This window comes from Condylura cristata, unplaced genomic scaffold, assembly GCF_000260355.1.
Source record: "Condylura cristata isolate star-nosed mole 26May11 unplaced genomic scaffold, ConCri1.0 scaffold00014, whole genome shotgun sequence".
NCBI lineage: Eukaryota > Metazoa > Chordata > Mammalia > Eulipotyphla > Talpidae > Condylura > Condylura cristata.
In genome coordinates, this window is record NW_004567115.1 from 11,356,230 (window position 1) to 11,370,502 (window position 14,273).

At 38.1% G+C, this 14,273-nt stretch overlaps 1 protein-coding gene across 4 annotated transcripts in view; it reads right to left on the reverse strand.

The window, feature by feature from the left end:
• PCCB (propionyl CoA carboxylase, beta polypeptide) overlaps positions 1-14,273 on the reverse strand; it is a 65,543-nt gene that overhangs the window by 40,147 nt on the left and 11,123 nt on the right. For all 4 annotated transcript variants that reach the window (XR_001145444.1, XR_001145443.1, XR_001145442.1 and 1 more), the window contains exons 6-7: positions 7,638-7,748; positions 933-1,041 (exon numbers count right to left, since the gene is read on the reverse strand). Coding sequence is in view for 1 of the 4 variants with exons in the window: in XM_004682178.2 (XP_004682235.1) it covers positions 933-1,041; positions 7,638-7,748 (220 nt within the window). In the remaining 3 variants the exon portion in view is untranslated. The remainder of the gene's footprint in view (positions 1-932; positions 1,042-7,637; positions 7,749-14,273) is intronic.

The window sequence follows — 14,273 nt, forward strand, 5'->3', positions numbered from 1 at the left end:
AAAAATGATGTAAAAATAAACTTTTTAATAAAAAAAAAATAAGCTGTTATAAAATAAAAAAAACAAAAATATCTTTCATCAAATCTAAGACCTCACCAATAGTAAGACACAACTCGATTACCCATATGCGATGAAAAAAATGGTGACAGGTAAACAATGACCCTTAAATACAGTACATCTTGGTGCGTGAATCAGCCCACATGAGTTGCTGTTTTGAAATCTTTCAAAAAGGGAATTTCTCCCCTCTTCAATTGCATTGTTTGTTGTGAGAAGTATGCAACCTTTTCACAACTTGCTGGTGTTCTCCCCCCCAAATAATTAGGAATTCTAATCATTAGTCCAATAGTGATGATGCAAATGCATCATCACTCATCAATGCTAAGACTTTTCCAAATACAGAGTTAACTTTTGTTTCAATTCCAAAGCACTTCATAAACCCCATACTCTGCATAAAGAACTGTGACCCAAGTTCACAAATACTTGAGCCATGACCACCACATTCAAGTGCACCTGGATAATACAATGTGACTAGTAAAACTCATGTACTCTAAGACAAAAGCAGCACTGTATTAAAAAAACCATCACAGTGAAATACAGTATTTGTATAAGGATAATTATGTGTGTATGTATCTGAACATGCATATCATATATGTAGGTCCATGTTTTATACAGATATATGTATAGATCCTATTTATACATGTAGATACTTCTTAGAAAAACTATTTCAGTCAGCTATAAAATTTTAAAGACTCTCACAGCATTAGCAATACTGTTTTTCAAAGCATTAGCAATACTGTTTTTCATAACAAAATTTCAAACCTGTCATTTCAAATCCTGTTAATTTATATTTTAAAATTACTTTCACCACTCCTTTTGCCAGTGCCCTATTCCCAGAGTTGGAACATAGCAAGGTGAGCCTGGAGGCCTCTAACCTGACATGGTGGTGTGGGTTCTGGCACCACCGAGTTCCTCCTGGGTAACATTCTCATTGGTGACAGACTTCACAACATCAGGACCAGTGATGAACAAGTAGGAGGTGTCCTGAAATCAGAGAATTTCAGAAGAGTCAATCTCAGATCACTAGAGCTCAATGGAACCTTAGCTTTCACAAGAAGACAAAGGCAGGCAACATGGAATAGAAGCAGGTTAGGAAGCAGTTCAAAGACGCCCATCAAACTAAAGATGCAAGATTTTCCCTGCTTCACTGTTAAAAAAAATCTTCAATGGCATGGTGCCTACCTTAGCAAAAATTATTACAGTGTTACTAACATTTCAGGATCACTCACCTGAACAGCACAGTAACAGCTGGACCTTATTCAGAGCTTGCTATGCATAAATAATTCTGTTTAAAGAATGAGTCAAGAAAGCCTACAATTATCACTGTTCCCCAAAATAATGAAGGAAACTGAAGCACAGTGATGGATGCAACTGACTTAAAATTCACCCATCACTTTATAAAGAAAAGTCACCTAAAAATAATAATAATCAAAGCTTAGGCTTTTTGAAAGAATGATGGGCTTTTAGTTCTTAGTTTCTGATTTACTAAATAAAGGCATATTGTAAAACACTTCAATAGACCGTGGAAAGTCAGTCTACATCTCAGTCCTATTTCCAGGTCTCCAATTTCCATCTCCAAAGGCAATCACTATCATCTTTTCTCTTTATAGAGATGCCCATGCATATATAAGAATATTTTTTTCTAGTATCCTATGTACTCACTGTTCCAAAACTTCTTACAGAGCACTTCACAGTAGAATAACTATCACCTATCAATGCTCACTTAGGTTCCCAGTAATTTCCAATATCAAGCAATTCTGCTATAAATACCTCAGCACAGTCATCTCTGTGAGCTTACTGCTTACATTTTTTTCTATTGGATAGTTGCTTTTATATACAGTGGTCCATAGACCAGTGTATGTTTTGTGTTACTCTTTATTTTACGATGCCATGGCTTGGAAAATTGCCAGAAAAATTTATCTAGAAAGATTTTTTTCATATTCCATATAAAGTCTTGAATTAATGCTCACAATAGCATTATTTCGCTGTTAGTCCAAAACTGTCAATGTTCATGAACAGGTGAATCTTAAAATAATTATCTGACAAAGAAGCAAGTTCCCAACCCCAAAAGAGTATATATTTTTGTATGTATTTTGTGTAAGTGCACATCCTAGAAAATGCTGGTTAAACTGCTATGACAGAAAGCAGATGAACGGCTACCTAAAGACAAGGCAGGGAGGCAAGGGAAGGCCAGGTGACAAAGACACTTGAGGAAGATTTTGGGGGTGATGGCTAACTTCATTATCACGTAGTGGTCATGACTTTAGTACACATGCATCAAAGCTCAAATTGCACAACTTATGTATACACTGGTTATCACTTCAATAAACTCTCAATGATAGCTCTAAAAATGTGGAAATATAAATGGACAAGGAGAACATCCCATACCACATGAAGACTACAGATATCAGCATTTGTCATAAAGTCATTTTAATTGATATAGTGTGGGATTGGCACAGAGAAAAGCAAAACAATAGGAGGCCTCCCTGGTGGTAAAAGGAGTTAAATCTCAGCACAATGAAGCTAAAGGAAGCCATGGGAGCATGAGTTCAAGCCCTGACCAGGGAGGTGACCACATGGTGCAGCAGACCTCTCCTATCTCCCCTGACTCTCCCCTCAGCAGTATAATTCAGTAGATACACTTGTTCTGTTCCCCACTCTCTCTCTGGTGAATTCTCTCACCCTTTGCACCTCTGGCCTGTACCCCAGTTCTCTTATGTAAAAGTAAAAATGTTTTCATTTAAAAAGAAAGAAAGGCAAAGCAATAGAGCTCAGTGGAAAACTCTTAATATGGACAGTAGATCATGCCGTATGTGGTATCTAGAGCAGGAAAGGATGCTCATTTCAACAAAAGACTCTAGGTCAGCTAGTCATTTATATTTTGAAAAATGAAGCTAATTTCTATTTCATATTATATATAAAAATCAATTCCAACTGGATTATAAACATTAATGTAAAAAAGAATAAAGCTACTAAAAACTAGAAACCATCCTCATGAGTTAAGGGAAGGAAAAAGCTCTCAGAAACCAAAATACACTACCCATGAAGTATACGTTTGACATTGGACCTTATATTAAAAGGGCACAGAAGCCAGTTTAAAGGGATTCCCACTGGCTAAATTAAGGACAATTTGAGCATAAAAATGATAGTAATGAATATAAGTTAGGGAATAAAACAGGAATTCCATGAAATCATACTACTAAGTCAGTGAAGTAAACAAATGCCCAAGAAAAGCAGGCTATTCCTGGAAAGTTGGTAACAGCAATGTTATAAAGATTGGTCAAACAAGAAACATCAATAGGTACTACACCAAGGAGAAAAATGTGTTAATGGAGCAGTATTAATGGTCTAAAAGCATCTCCCCTGAAAGGAAAAATCATTATCACGTAGAGGACAAATCAGACAACACTTTGAATAGATATCAAATTAGTATCACCAATGAAGGGCAGATGAACACCTCCTGTGTCCAGATGTGATCACCAAAAGATGATACAACATCACATATGTTGTTGATAAAATGGGATACCTCTCTGAATCTAATCCTGAGGGACTATCAGATAAGTCAGACTGAGAATCTATAAAATAACTGTTTTATGTATTTGAAAAATGTCAATAAGTCTGAGGGACTGTTCCAGAGTAGAGGGGATAAGTGTGATAAGACAAGTAAATGCATTATCTAATCCCCAAATAAACTATGCTGGGGAAAGGAAATGTGATAAAGGACACTACTGAGACAACTAGCCAAACTGCATCTGGATGGAGGAGTAGATCAAAGTATTGTTTAGAGAGAATTTGTAAAATGTGCCTTAATAAATTTAAAAAAGGGCCTTCCCAGGGGTGCAGGGGTTAAAGTCTCAGTGCTATCAAATTAGCATCAGCCGCTGTGGCCTGAACTAAATCCCCAGCCTGGGAGCTGACCCACATGGCACAGCAGTCCTCTCCTCTCTCACCTGCTGCTCTCCTCAGCAGTGTACTTCATCCATCTGCCTGTTCTGCTCCCCATTCTGTCTCTGATGAATCCTCTCACTGCCTCCCTGCCCTGCCCCATACCTCTGACCTATATACCCCAGTTCTTGTAGGCACAAATAAATCTTTTAAATAAATTAATTTAAAAAGACCAAAATCATACAAACTGACATGCATTCACAGTGTAATAAAGCTAGAAGTAATAAGAGAAAATGAAAAATCCAAGAATATGTGAATTAAATGTTATTTTAATATCAAAGTCAAGATGCTACAAGGAAACTACAGGTCAATATCACACATGAATACTGGCACAAAAATACTCACAAAATATTAGCAGACATAGTTCAACATTTTAAAGAATCATACACCAAACCCAAATGGAATTATTTCCTGAAATGCAAGAGTCGTTCGACACATAAATATCATTGTAACACACCACATTCAAGAAAGAGCCAAGGATTGGGGAGACAATTGCATGATCATTTCAGTGGATACAGAAAAAAACATGTGATAAGATTCAGGAGAGGATGAAGCACTGATACTTCAAAGAGGAAGAAGGTCAAATACTAGCAAATGGTCATATAAGAACTGAGAAATGTCAAGTGACTTTAGTGATGGAATTGCTGGTGTCTTCGGTATGAGAAAGGACATTAATTGGCTCTGAATAAAACAATATCCTTTTCATAATAAACTAAATATGAAAAGTTACTTAGATCTATTTCTCAATTCTGTTTCCCCACATTTATTTCTTTACAAGTCTATTAAAATATAAAGCTGCAATTATTAATATTATCAGCTGGCAGGGTTAGTCCTTTATTAAACTTCCTTCAAGAAATGTTTATTTTTACATAGTATTTACCATATCATATGAGTTTTATAGTTACCCTGTCTAGTCCTTTAAAACAGGAGTCTATTAGCATTTTTACTGCATTCATTAAATACAAGGAAGACGAGATATAGGTGAAAGCTTGATAAATTGCAGCAGCCAAGGAAAAAAAAAGAAGACACTAAAGTGGAAACTTTATTCAAGTTCTGCATGAGCATGGAATTGCTTAAGATGAAAACACAGAACTGGGGGCTTTCCTGGTGACACAGGAGATTAAGTTTCAGCAATATGAAACTATCAGCGGCTACTGCAGCACAAGTTTGATTCCGGGTCAGGAAGCTGACCCACATGGCACAGCAGGCCTTTCCTGTCTCACCCACTACTCCCCTCAGCAGTGTATTTCAGTCAGTCTACTCCCCAGTTTGTGTCTGGTGAATCCTCTCACCACTACCCCCTCCATCCCACATACCTCTGGCCTATAGCCCAGTTCTTGTATGCATAATAAAGAAATCATTTTTTAAAATAAAATAAAATTATAAGAGAGCACACAGAATATAAACACTAAGAAAATATAGAAATACTAAGAACAAAATATCTGAAAAAAATAAAACCATCTACTCACAATAACAAACACAGTAAAATAGTTAAGAATAAATTTAATCAGTGAAGTAAAAAATCTGTACACTGAAAACTAAAATTTTGATCAAAGACACTGAAGGACCAAATAAACAGCTTTCTCATGGTAGTGGATCAAAAAATTAATATTGTTAAGATCTCCACACAATATAAAGCAACCTATAAATTCAATACAATTCATATCAAACTTCAAATATCATTCTTACTAGAAATAGAAAAAAAATCTAATTTATAAAATTGAAATAAATGAAATAGATTCAAAAAATACAAAAGATCAACAAAATCAAGACCTGTTTCTCAGAAAAGATAAAATTAACAAACCCGGAGTTAGACTCACTAAGAAAAAAAAGGGAAAATTGCAACAAATACTTAAGAAAAAAAAGGAATCATACAAGACCTTTATGAACATCTATATGCCATCAAATTGGAGAAGAGAGAAGAAATGGATAAATTCTTAGAATCATTGACCTCTCAAAACTGAATTAGGAAGAAACAAAATCAACAAGATTAATTCTAGTTAGGAAATTTAAGCAGCAATCAAAATCCTTCCAAAAACAGAAGCAAGGATCAGATACCTTCACTGGTGTGTTTTAACAAACTTTCAAGGAATATCTAGTATCATTCACAAACTCTTCCAAACAATTGAAGAGAGAAAGCTTACTAACTCATGAGATCAACATTACCCTGATTCTGAAACCAAAGAAGAACATAAATAAATAATAGTTTAGACCAATATAGCTAATGAAGATAGATGCAAAATCCTCAAGATCACTTTAGGCAAAATGAATTTAATAATACATTAAAAAGATCAGAGATCAGCAAGTGGGATTTGTTCCAGGGGTGAAACAATTGTTCAACATTCACAAATCAATTAATGTAATTCACCACATCAATGAAAGACGACTATCATATGATCATTTCAGTAGATGTAGAAAAATGGAGGAATCACACTCCTTGACTTCAAACTATGCTACAAAGCAATGGTAACAAAAACAATATAGTACTGGAACAAAAACACATGCAGATCATTGGTAGAGAACTAACAGTCCAGGAATACACCTAGACATATTTTGACAATAAATCATAACAAGAGGTCAAGAATATAAATGGAGTAAGGAAAGTCTCTTCAATAAATTGTGCTGAGAAACCTGACAGCTTATAGAAAAGAAGGAAACTAGACCACTACCCTGCAGACCTGAAGCTATAAAATACATGGAATATACTTCAGATCAGCTTTTCAACATTGGCTTTAATGTCGTCTTTGTAGATATGTCTCCAAAGGCCAAGGGAAACAAAAACAAAATTAAATAAATGGAACAAAATAGTGGTTACAAGAGGGAAGGAGGAGGCAGGAGGGGGTCATTAGGTGAAAGGATCACTGTATGGTGAGGAATGAAAACTAGACTTTTGTTATTAATCATGACAGGTGCTGATTTTTTAGGTTATATAGCAAAAGCCTAGATAAGTTATAAGCCAAAGTTAGATCAATTTTAAAAAGGAAAGAACTTTCCAAAAAAATAAAAAAACTAATTACAGAAAAGTCTTCCATGAGAATTTTTTTTAACTAGGATCAAGTAAACAATCATCTGTCTGGGCAGAGGTTAGGATCCTTTGATAACATGAAAATCATGTGCAGTTCAAATCTACAAGGAAAAACACTCACCAACTAAGCACACAAGCATATTCTCCTCTGAATCACCCTAAAAAGCTAGAAATTTGGGCCCTTCCTGGTGGCGCAATGGGTTAGAAAGCAGCACTGCAAGTAAGCAGCAGCGCGAGTTTGATCCCTGCCCCAGAGGTGATCCACAAGGCACGGCAAACCTCTCCTGACCCACCCGCTGTTCCCCTCAGCAGTGTACTTGTCAGTCAGCCTGTTCTGCTCCCCACTATGTCTCTGGTAAAGCCTCTCACCGCCCCTGCACCACTGACTTGTACTCCAGTTCAGTATGCAAAAGTAAATAATTTTTTAAAAGCTAGAAATTTTATGCCAAAGGCTTCTTTCCCTAAGACTTAATCATTAGTATGCAAAAAGCCAATGAGAACCCAGATAAAAAGCCAATGAGAACCCAGATCTGCATCAGAAATTATTTTTATTGCAGGTAAGATACAGTACAACTTTAAAGAGCAGGAAGAACAGATCCTTCTTTCTTACCTTTACCATGAATGTGAAGTCTGTTAGGGCTGGAGAGTAGACAGCCCCACCAGCACATGGGCCCATGATCAGAGAAATCTGAGGGATGACTCCTGATGCTGTGACATTCCTCTGCCAAAACACAAAGAAAAAGGTATCTGGTTACACAGGTGTTCCAGGCATTTTCTGCAGAAAGACAAATGCAACAATGAAATGAATTTGGCATTTATTCACAGAAATTCTATCCTGGAGGCAAGAGACCTAATCAGTAGTTTCTTTCAAAATTATATATGTAGGGCCCTCCCTTGTGGTGCAGCGGGTTAAAGCGCAGCACTTAGAAGCTAAAGCCACTTCTGTAAGAGTTCAATCCCCGCCTGCCCCAGAGGTGACGACATGGCGTGGCAGACCTCTCCTGACCTGCCCACCGCTCCCCTCAGCAGTATACTTGGCCGATCTACCTGTTCTGTTTCCCACTCTTGTCTCTGGTGAATCCTCTTACCACCCCTGCACCTCTGGTCTGTACCCCAGTTCTGTATGCACAAATAAATAAATCTTTAAAAGAAAAAAATTATGTGCACAATTTCTACCCTAAAAGTTGATCCCTCACTCTTCTCCCCTCCTTGGTGGTGGTTCCCCAAAATCTCCACCAAGACATGAGCTCAGATAATCCCATCAGTTTATCCCAACTTTAATGTACCACAGGCAGAGCAACCCTGTCTGCACAAAGCTGGCTAAAATAATGAAAAGTTCAGGCAGATATGCTGGAGCCCTGACCCCTAGAAAGAACCCCTTCACAGACTCCACAGAGTTACAGGCAGCTCTAGTAACTACAAGGAAAGGCTAAGAGGCAGGTGCTATTTTACTAAGTCATCAATGTTTTCCCACACTAGAGAATATATAGGGAAGAGGAAAGTAGAACCAGAAAACCTCCACAGTGACAATAAAGGGTCAAGCCTCAAGCCACCTCCTAGGATAAACAAGATTTAGACCTAGAGGACTCATGTGAGGTAAGAGCCAATGTCTCCTTGACCTAGCCCCAGATTATTTCCTTCCCCTCATTTCCATCAGCTTAAGAGAAACAGGTCTACTTTTAAGCCTTTCCCTGGCTTTGAGTCTAATTTCTATTACACCTTAACTCAGGGCAGTACAAAAAGTTATGTAAAGAGGATTCTGGGAAGACAGTGGCGTGACAAGCACCAGGAATCTGTCTCCCCAGTGAGCCAACAACTGCACCGGCAAAATCTGTCTAATAGAACTCTTGGAACTCTGGGTCTACTGAAGGTTTACGGCTTCGGAAGGCAAATTGTGGTTAATTTTTACCAATTTCAGCTTTTTGCATAGTAGCGGATACCCACTGCCCACCCCCAGCTGCAAGGAAAGCTAGTATGCATCTGTTCCTGGATTACCTTGCATGGAGGTTTCAAGGTCAGGGAAGGAAGATAGGACACTACCCTGCAAACAGAGGGCTCTGTGCTGATCATAGAAGTCTCGAAGAAGGTATCCTTTGTTATTACACTTCCCTTCATTATTACAAGTCTCCTCTAGACAAACATCACCAACCCAGAGAGAAATGCAAAGCAAAGCTATAATGAGATACCACATCAGACACATCAGGATAGCTACAATTTAAAAACAGAAAACAAGGTAAGGACATAAAAAAAACCCTTGTTCACTGTTGGTGAGATGTAAAATGCTACAGTCACTGAAATAGCATGGAACTTCCTCAAAAGTATGAAGAGAATTACTGTATGATCCAGTAGTTCCACTGCTTTTGGGTATATACTCGAAAGAATGCAAAGCAGGGTCTCCAAGAGATATCTGGACACTGATGCTCACAGCAGCATTACTCACAATAGCCAAAATACAGAAGCAAACCAAACGGCTATCAATGGACATCATAATAAAAATCTTGTATATAGGTAAAATGAAATATTCTTCACCCTTAAAAAGGGAGGAAATTCTATCACATGCAGCAATACAGAGAAAACTTGAGATTCCATTTAAGTGAAATAAATGAATCACAAAAAAGAAATACTGTATGGTTCCACATCAGTATGAGGTACTTAGTAAAAATCAAGTCAGTGGTTCCCAGGAGCTAGGATGAGGGGTTTATGGGAGTACAATTATTTGAAAGGTATAACATTTCAGCTTAGCAAAGTGAAAAGGCACATGAATAGTGCTGATTGTTACAGAGCATCATGAGTGTTACTTCATATCACCAAACCATATTTTATGAATAATTACTTTGGCCAATTTTATGTATGTTTTACCAGAACAAAAAAATTTTCCATATTTTGCAAATAATATTAAGTGGACTTCCGGCTACAGTAAAGAGTTTGTTAATTGCTGACCCAAGAAAACAAGTATAAGACTGCACAAAATTGTCAAAAACAGAGTTTCAGGGTTCCAAAACAAGACCAAATATGAATAAACTAAGATGTACTTATTAATAAGATACTGCTAAGTTGAGATAAAACAGGAGGAACCTATGACATCTTTAACTCTGGCTATTGCTGCCCACGCAAGCTCAGGATGTCTTTAGAATGAAAGAAAATACCACCAGGCAGTAATTCAAACCCATAGAATACTAAAAATGGTAAATATGTAATTAAGCATACAATATGCATAAATATAGCTCCCTCTTTTCCTACTACTTTAAAAGCAAGCTTGTATAAAGCAGCAATTATAACACTATTTTTGGGCTTATACATCTAAGACATGTTAACAGTAACAGTAAGTGGAATTACACTGGAGGAAAGTTTATTTTACTAGAATTAAAAGTTATAATTTGAAGTATAGTGCAATCATTTAAGATACATTTTGCAAAACTTAGAAAACTATTAAAAGTCAAAAATTAGTTTCAAAATAGTTGTATTGGAAAGGTACATTTAAAATATGTGTGCTTAAAATAAGCTGAATGGCAGCACAGAAGATGATGTAACAGTAAGTCTAAAAATCCATACCTCCACTAAAATAACTATTGAGCTAGCAGGAACTTTTTAAGTCAGTTATTTTAGAATCCTGGAGTCCTGAGATCTCTAGGGGAGTGTTTCATGATGAGGCAGGTAAATTTTATTCAACTTCCATATTTAGCAAACTTGCTCCATCCTTCACCTGACAATCCTCTGGGAACCATTGTTACTGGTGCTAATATTCCTGATGGCACTACCTGGGGTCAGGTTGGTCAATGAGGACCTGTCCTCCAAAATCAGGATTGTGTTTTTTGATTACCAGTCACATCTATTAATCACCAAAGCCAACACAGAAGGTTTTAGCGGTAATAAGAGGATGCAACTATGGTTGACCTCAAAATTGGAACCAGGCAAATGGAGATTCCTCACTCCTTCCCATCCCTGGAATGTATATTCTGTTCACCAGTCCAACAGTGGGAGCCAGTTTCAAGCACACAACAATGAAAGAACAGTATGTTAAATCATCTGGACAGTCTACGTGACTAAGTTCAGTTGAGACCTCTACGTAAACATTGAAGATTCTGGTAGAAGGCAGAGATGTACTCATCCTCCAGCCACTATGAGAAATCTTGTTATGCAAGTTCCCTTACTTAGTAAGCCTCTCTTCTACTAATTCGGAGTGCCTGCACTTTTCTTCTGTCTCTCCTTGCCCCGTCTAAACTGATCAGTTTCAGACTTTACCCGAAGAAGCTTTCAAGGTTTCAAGCCTCAACCATTGGTGAGTCAGTGAGGAAATCAAAGAAATTGGTTCTTGGGAAAGAGGCAAGGGAAATCTTGGATTGGCAACTGATCTCTTTGTGTTAAGTATGGCCCATATGTTGTAGCCATTGTGAGTAGTGTGCCTCCCCCAAAACACCAGCTGGCCTAATGCCATTGTTTAAGAAACTGCATGGTACACTGTGGCAAAGAATGGAAACAAATGGTTATCACAGGATGCTGCCTCTACTGTGGGCAGTTCAGTTTATCACTCATGCCCAGTAAGAATCTGAAGTTCAAAAATAGAAAGATAGAAAAAGAGCTAAAGTTAGAGGTGTATGGATATCCACTACTCTACTAGCTTTACCAGTAGCAGACAAGATAATATAAACAATTCTAAAGATAAGAAATGGAGAGCTATATGTGCCTATAACAAAGCCAGGAGAATTCACACTGTTATATATTAAATTGCAGGTGCTTGTGACAAAGGCTGACTGGAATCCAGCCCTCCCTGGTGGCACAATGGGTGCAAAGCTAGTTACTGCCACTTCACCATGAGTTCAATCCCAGGCCAGAGAGGTGACCGACATGGCGAGGAGGACATCTCCTTTCTCGCCTGTTGCTCCCCTTAGCAGTATACTTTGTAGATCTGCCTGCTCTGCTCCCCACTCTATCTCTGGTGAATCCTCTCACCACCCCTGTACCTCTGGCCTGCACCCCAGGTCTGTATGCAACAAATCTTAAGAAAAGGAAAAAAAAGTAGAATTCCTGGAAAAGTGAGTAGAACAAAGATAAGCAGGTCGTGGTGATTGATGATGAAGTGAATGAAATGCCCTGGTCAGTTCAACCTGTAATTCAAAGGACAACAATAATCCTGCTGAGCTTTTATTATAACTATCAAATTCCAACAAATAGCCAGGTATATCGAGGTATATAGTCAGGGAAGCTAGGATATGAGGAGTGAATGCATTTCTTCTCACCATACACTGCCCTCTGGTAGAGCCCACAAGTCACTTGGATGGGAGGGGGCTCAATCCCTTACATACTGAATTATTCTAGTTATAGGAAGGTTTGGTCCAGAGAGGAGGGAAATCCCTGGGTACATGGGAGCCTAGATATACACAGAGGAGGAATATCAATTTTTTAGGGAGTTGGGAATGAGAGAAGCTATCAGGAGCTGACTGGGCATCATTCACTATAGGAATGAAAGCCAAGATCTTCCAGTCTTATTCTCTTTGCATGCTATAGGTCATTGATATCCATTCTGAGCCCAATCACAAGACAAAATACTTATGATGCTGGGCAATTCACTGCTGACTGGGGGGAAAACCTACCAATTCTAAGAATGGGAATGGGCTGTGGAAAAGGCCCAAGACAAAGACCCAAGTCTATCCCAATCAGCTATCCAGGGTCTGATAAAAGTAATCTGTAAGTTGGCCCTCTCTGGTGGCACAGCGGGTTAAAGCACTACACTGAGAAGCTAAAGCCACTTCCGCATGAGTTCGATTCCCACCTGCCCCGGAGGAGACCACATGGCATGGCAGACCTCTCCTGACCCGCCTGCTGCTCCCCTCAACAGTGTACTTCCTCGATCTGCCTGTTCTGCTCCCCACTCAGTCTCTGGTGAAGGCTCTTGGTGCCCCTGCACCTCTGGCCTGTACCCCAGCTCTGTATGCATAAATAAATAAATCTTTTTTAAAAAAAAGTAATCTGTAAGCAATGTGATCTGACTTCATTGCTGACCCCTGGAAAGACAGATCAACAATCCCAAACTATACTGCCTGGCTGTGTACAGCCTTAAAATCTGAACACTTCAAACCTGCTCTAGTAAACCCTACTATCCCTAACATTCTGTCTGCTCTAGCAGAGGTCTCAGGCTTTAAGATGTTAAACACCTCCCATACAAGGTTTTGACCTTTGTAATAACAGAATACATACTAAAGCATTGATAAGTTCACATGCCATAAAACTCTACTGAAGTCTACCTCCAGGTCAGATAATCAAATTAGTGCTGAGGAGAGATACCAACTGGGAACCAGTGGGTCCCCCCAAAAGTGGTTAACTGTCAAACAGTGTAAACTGCCTGTAGATGGAAGGCATAAGGAAATAGGATAAGCTATCTGAGCTAGCCCTAGAGGATATTGTGCCCATGACCCATAAGCCCCATACAAATGTGAGATGTCATAGGGCCATATGAAAAAGAGATGACAGTGTTTGTAGACTACTGCAGCCAAACTTTCATTATTCAAAGCGGATTGCTAGAGTTAATGTGTTAAAAGTAATCCCTACGATAACCACTAGGAGGGTTAAAATATGAAGCAAAAAAATGAACCAAAATGGCACTAAACAAGCAAAATCAATTCCAAAAAATACATTCCAGATGTATGAAAAAAATGCATTAATACAGGAATTAAAGGGTCATAACACCTAACACACACAAAAGAGAGCAACACCCTTATCAGTAATCACATGAAACATAAACTGATTAAATTCTCCTATTAAATAAAGTGGTAGCCTGGGCTTTTTGACATTTTAAAAGAGCAGGTTTATTAGAAAAAAGGGAGGTTAACTGCATAACCACAAGTAGGCAGGAGAGCTGCCATCAATGTCAAAGACTGGATTTTTAAAAAGCCTCACTTTAGATATAAAGACACAAAGAAGTTGACAGTAAAAGGATGGAAAAAGTTATTCTATGCGAAGTGTAACCAAAATAGCGTTGGGGCAGTTCCATCACTAGACAAAAGAGAAAGAGTGATTTTTTAAAAAGTCAATAAACTAAGAAAACATGGTTATAGAAAGAGAAAATAGAGCCCCAAAATGGATGAAGCGAAAATTAACAGAACTGTTTACCCTGTGAATGAACAACTACAGGGATGTTCACTTTAGCATTATTTATGATAGCCATTAAGTAGAAACAACCTCAAATGTCCATCAACTGGCAGATGATGAACAACAGGGGTGTATTATATACAACAGAGCTTTTTTTTTT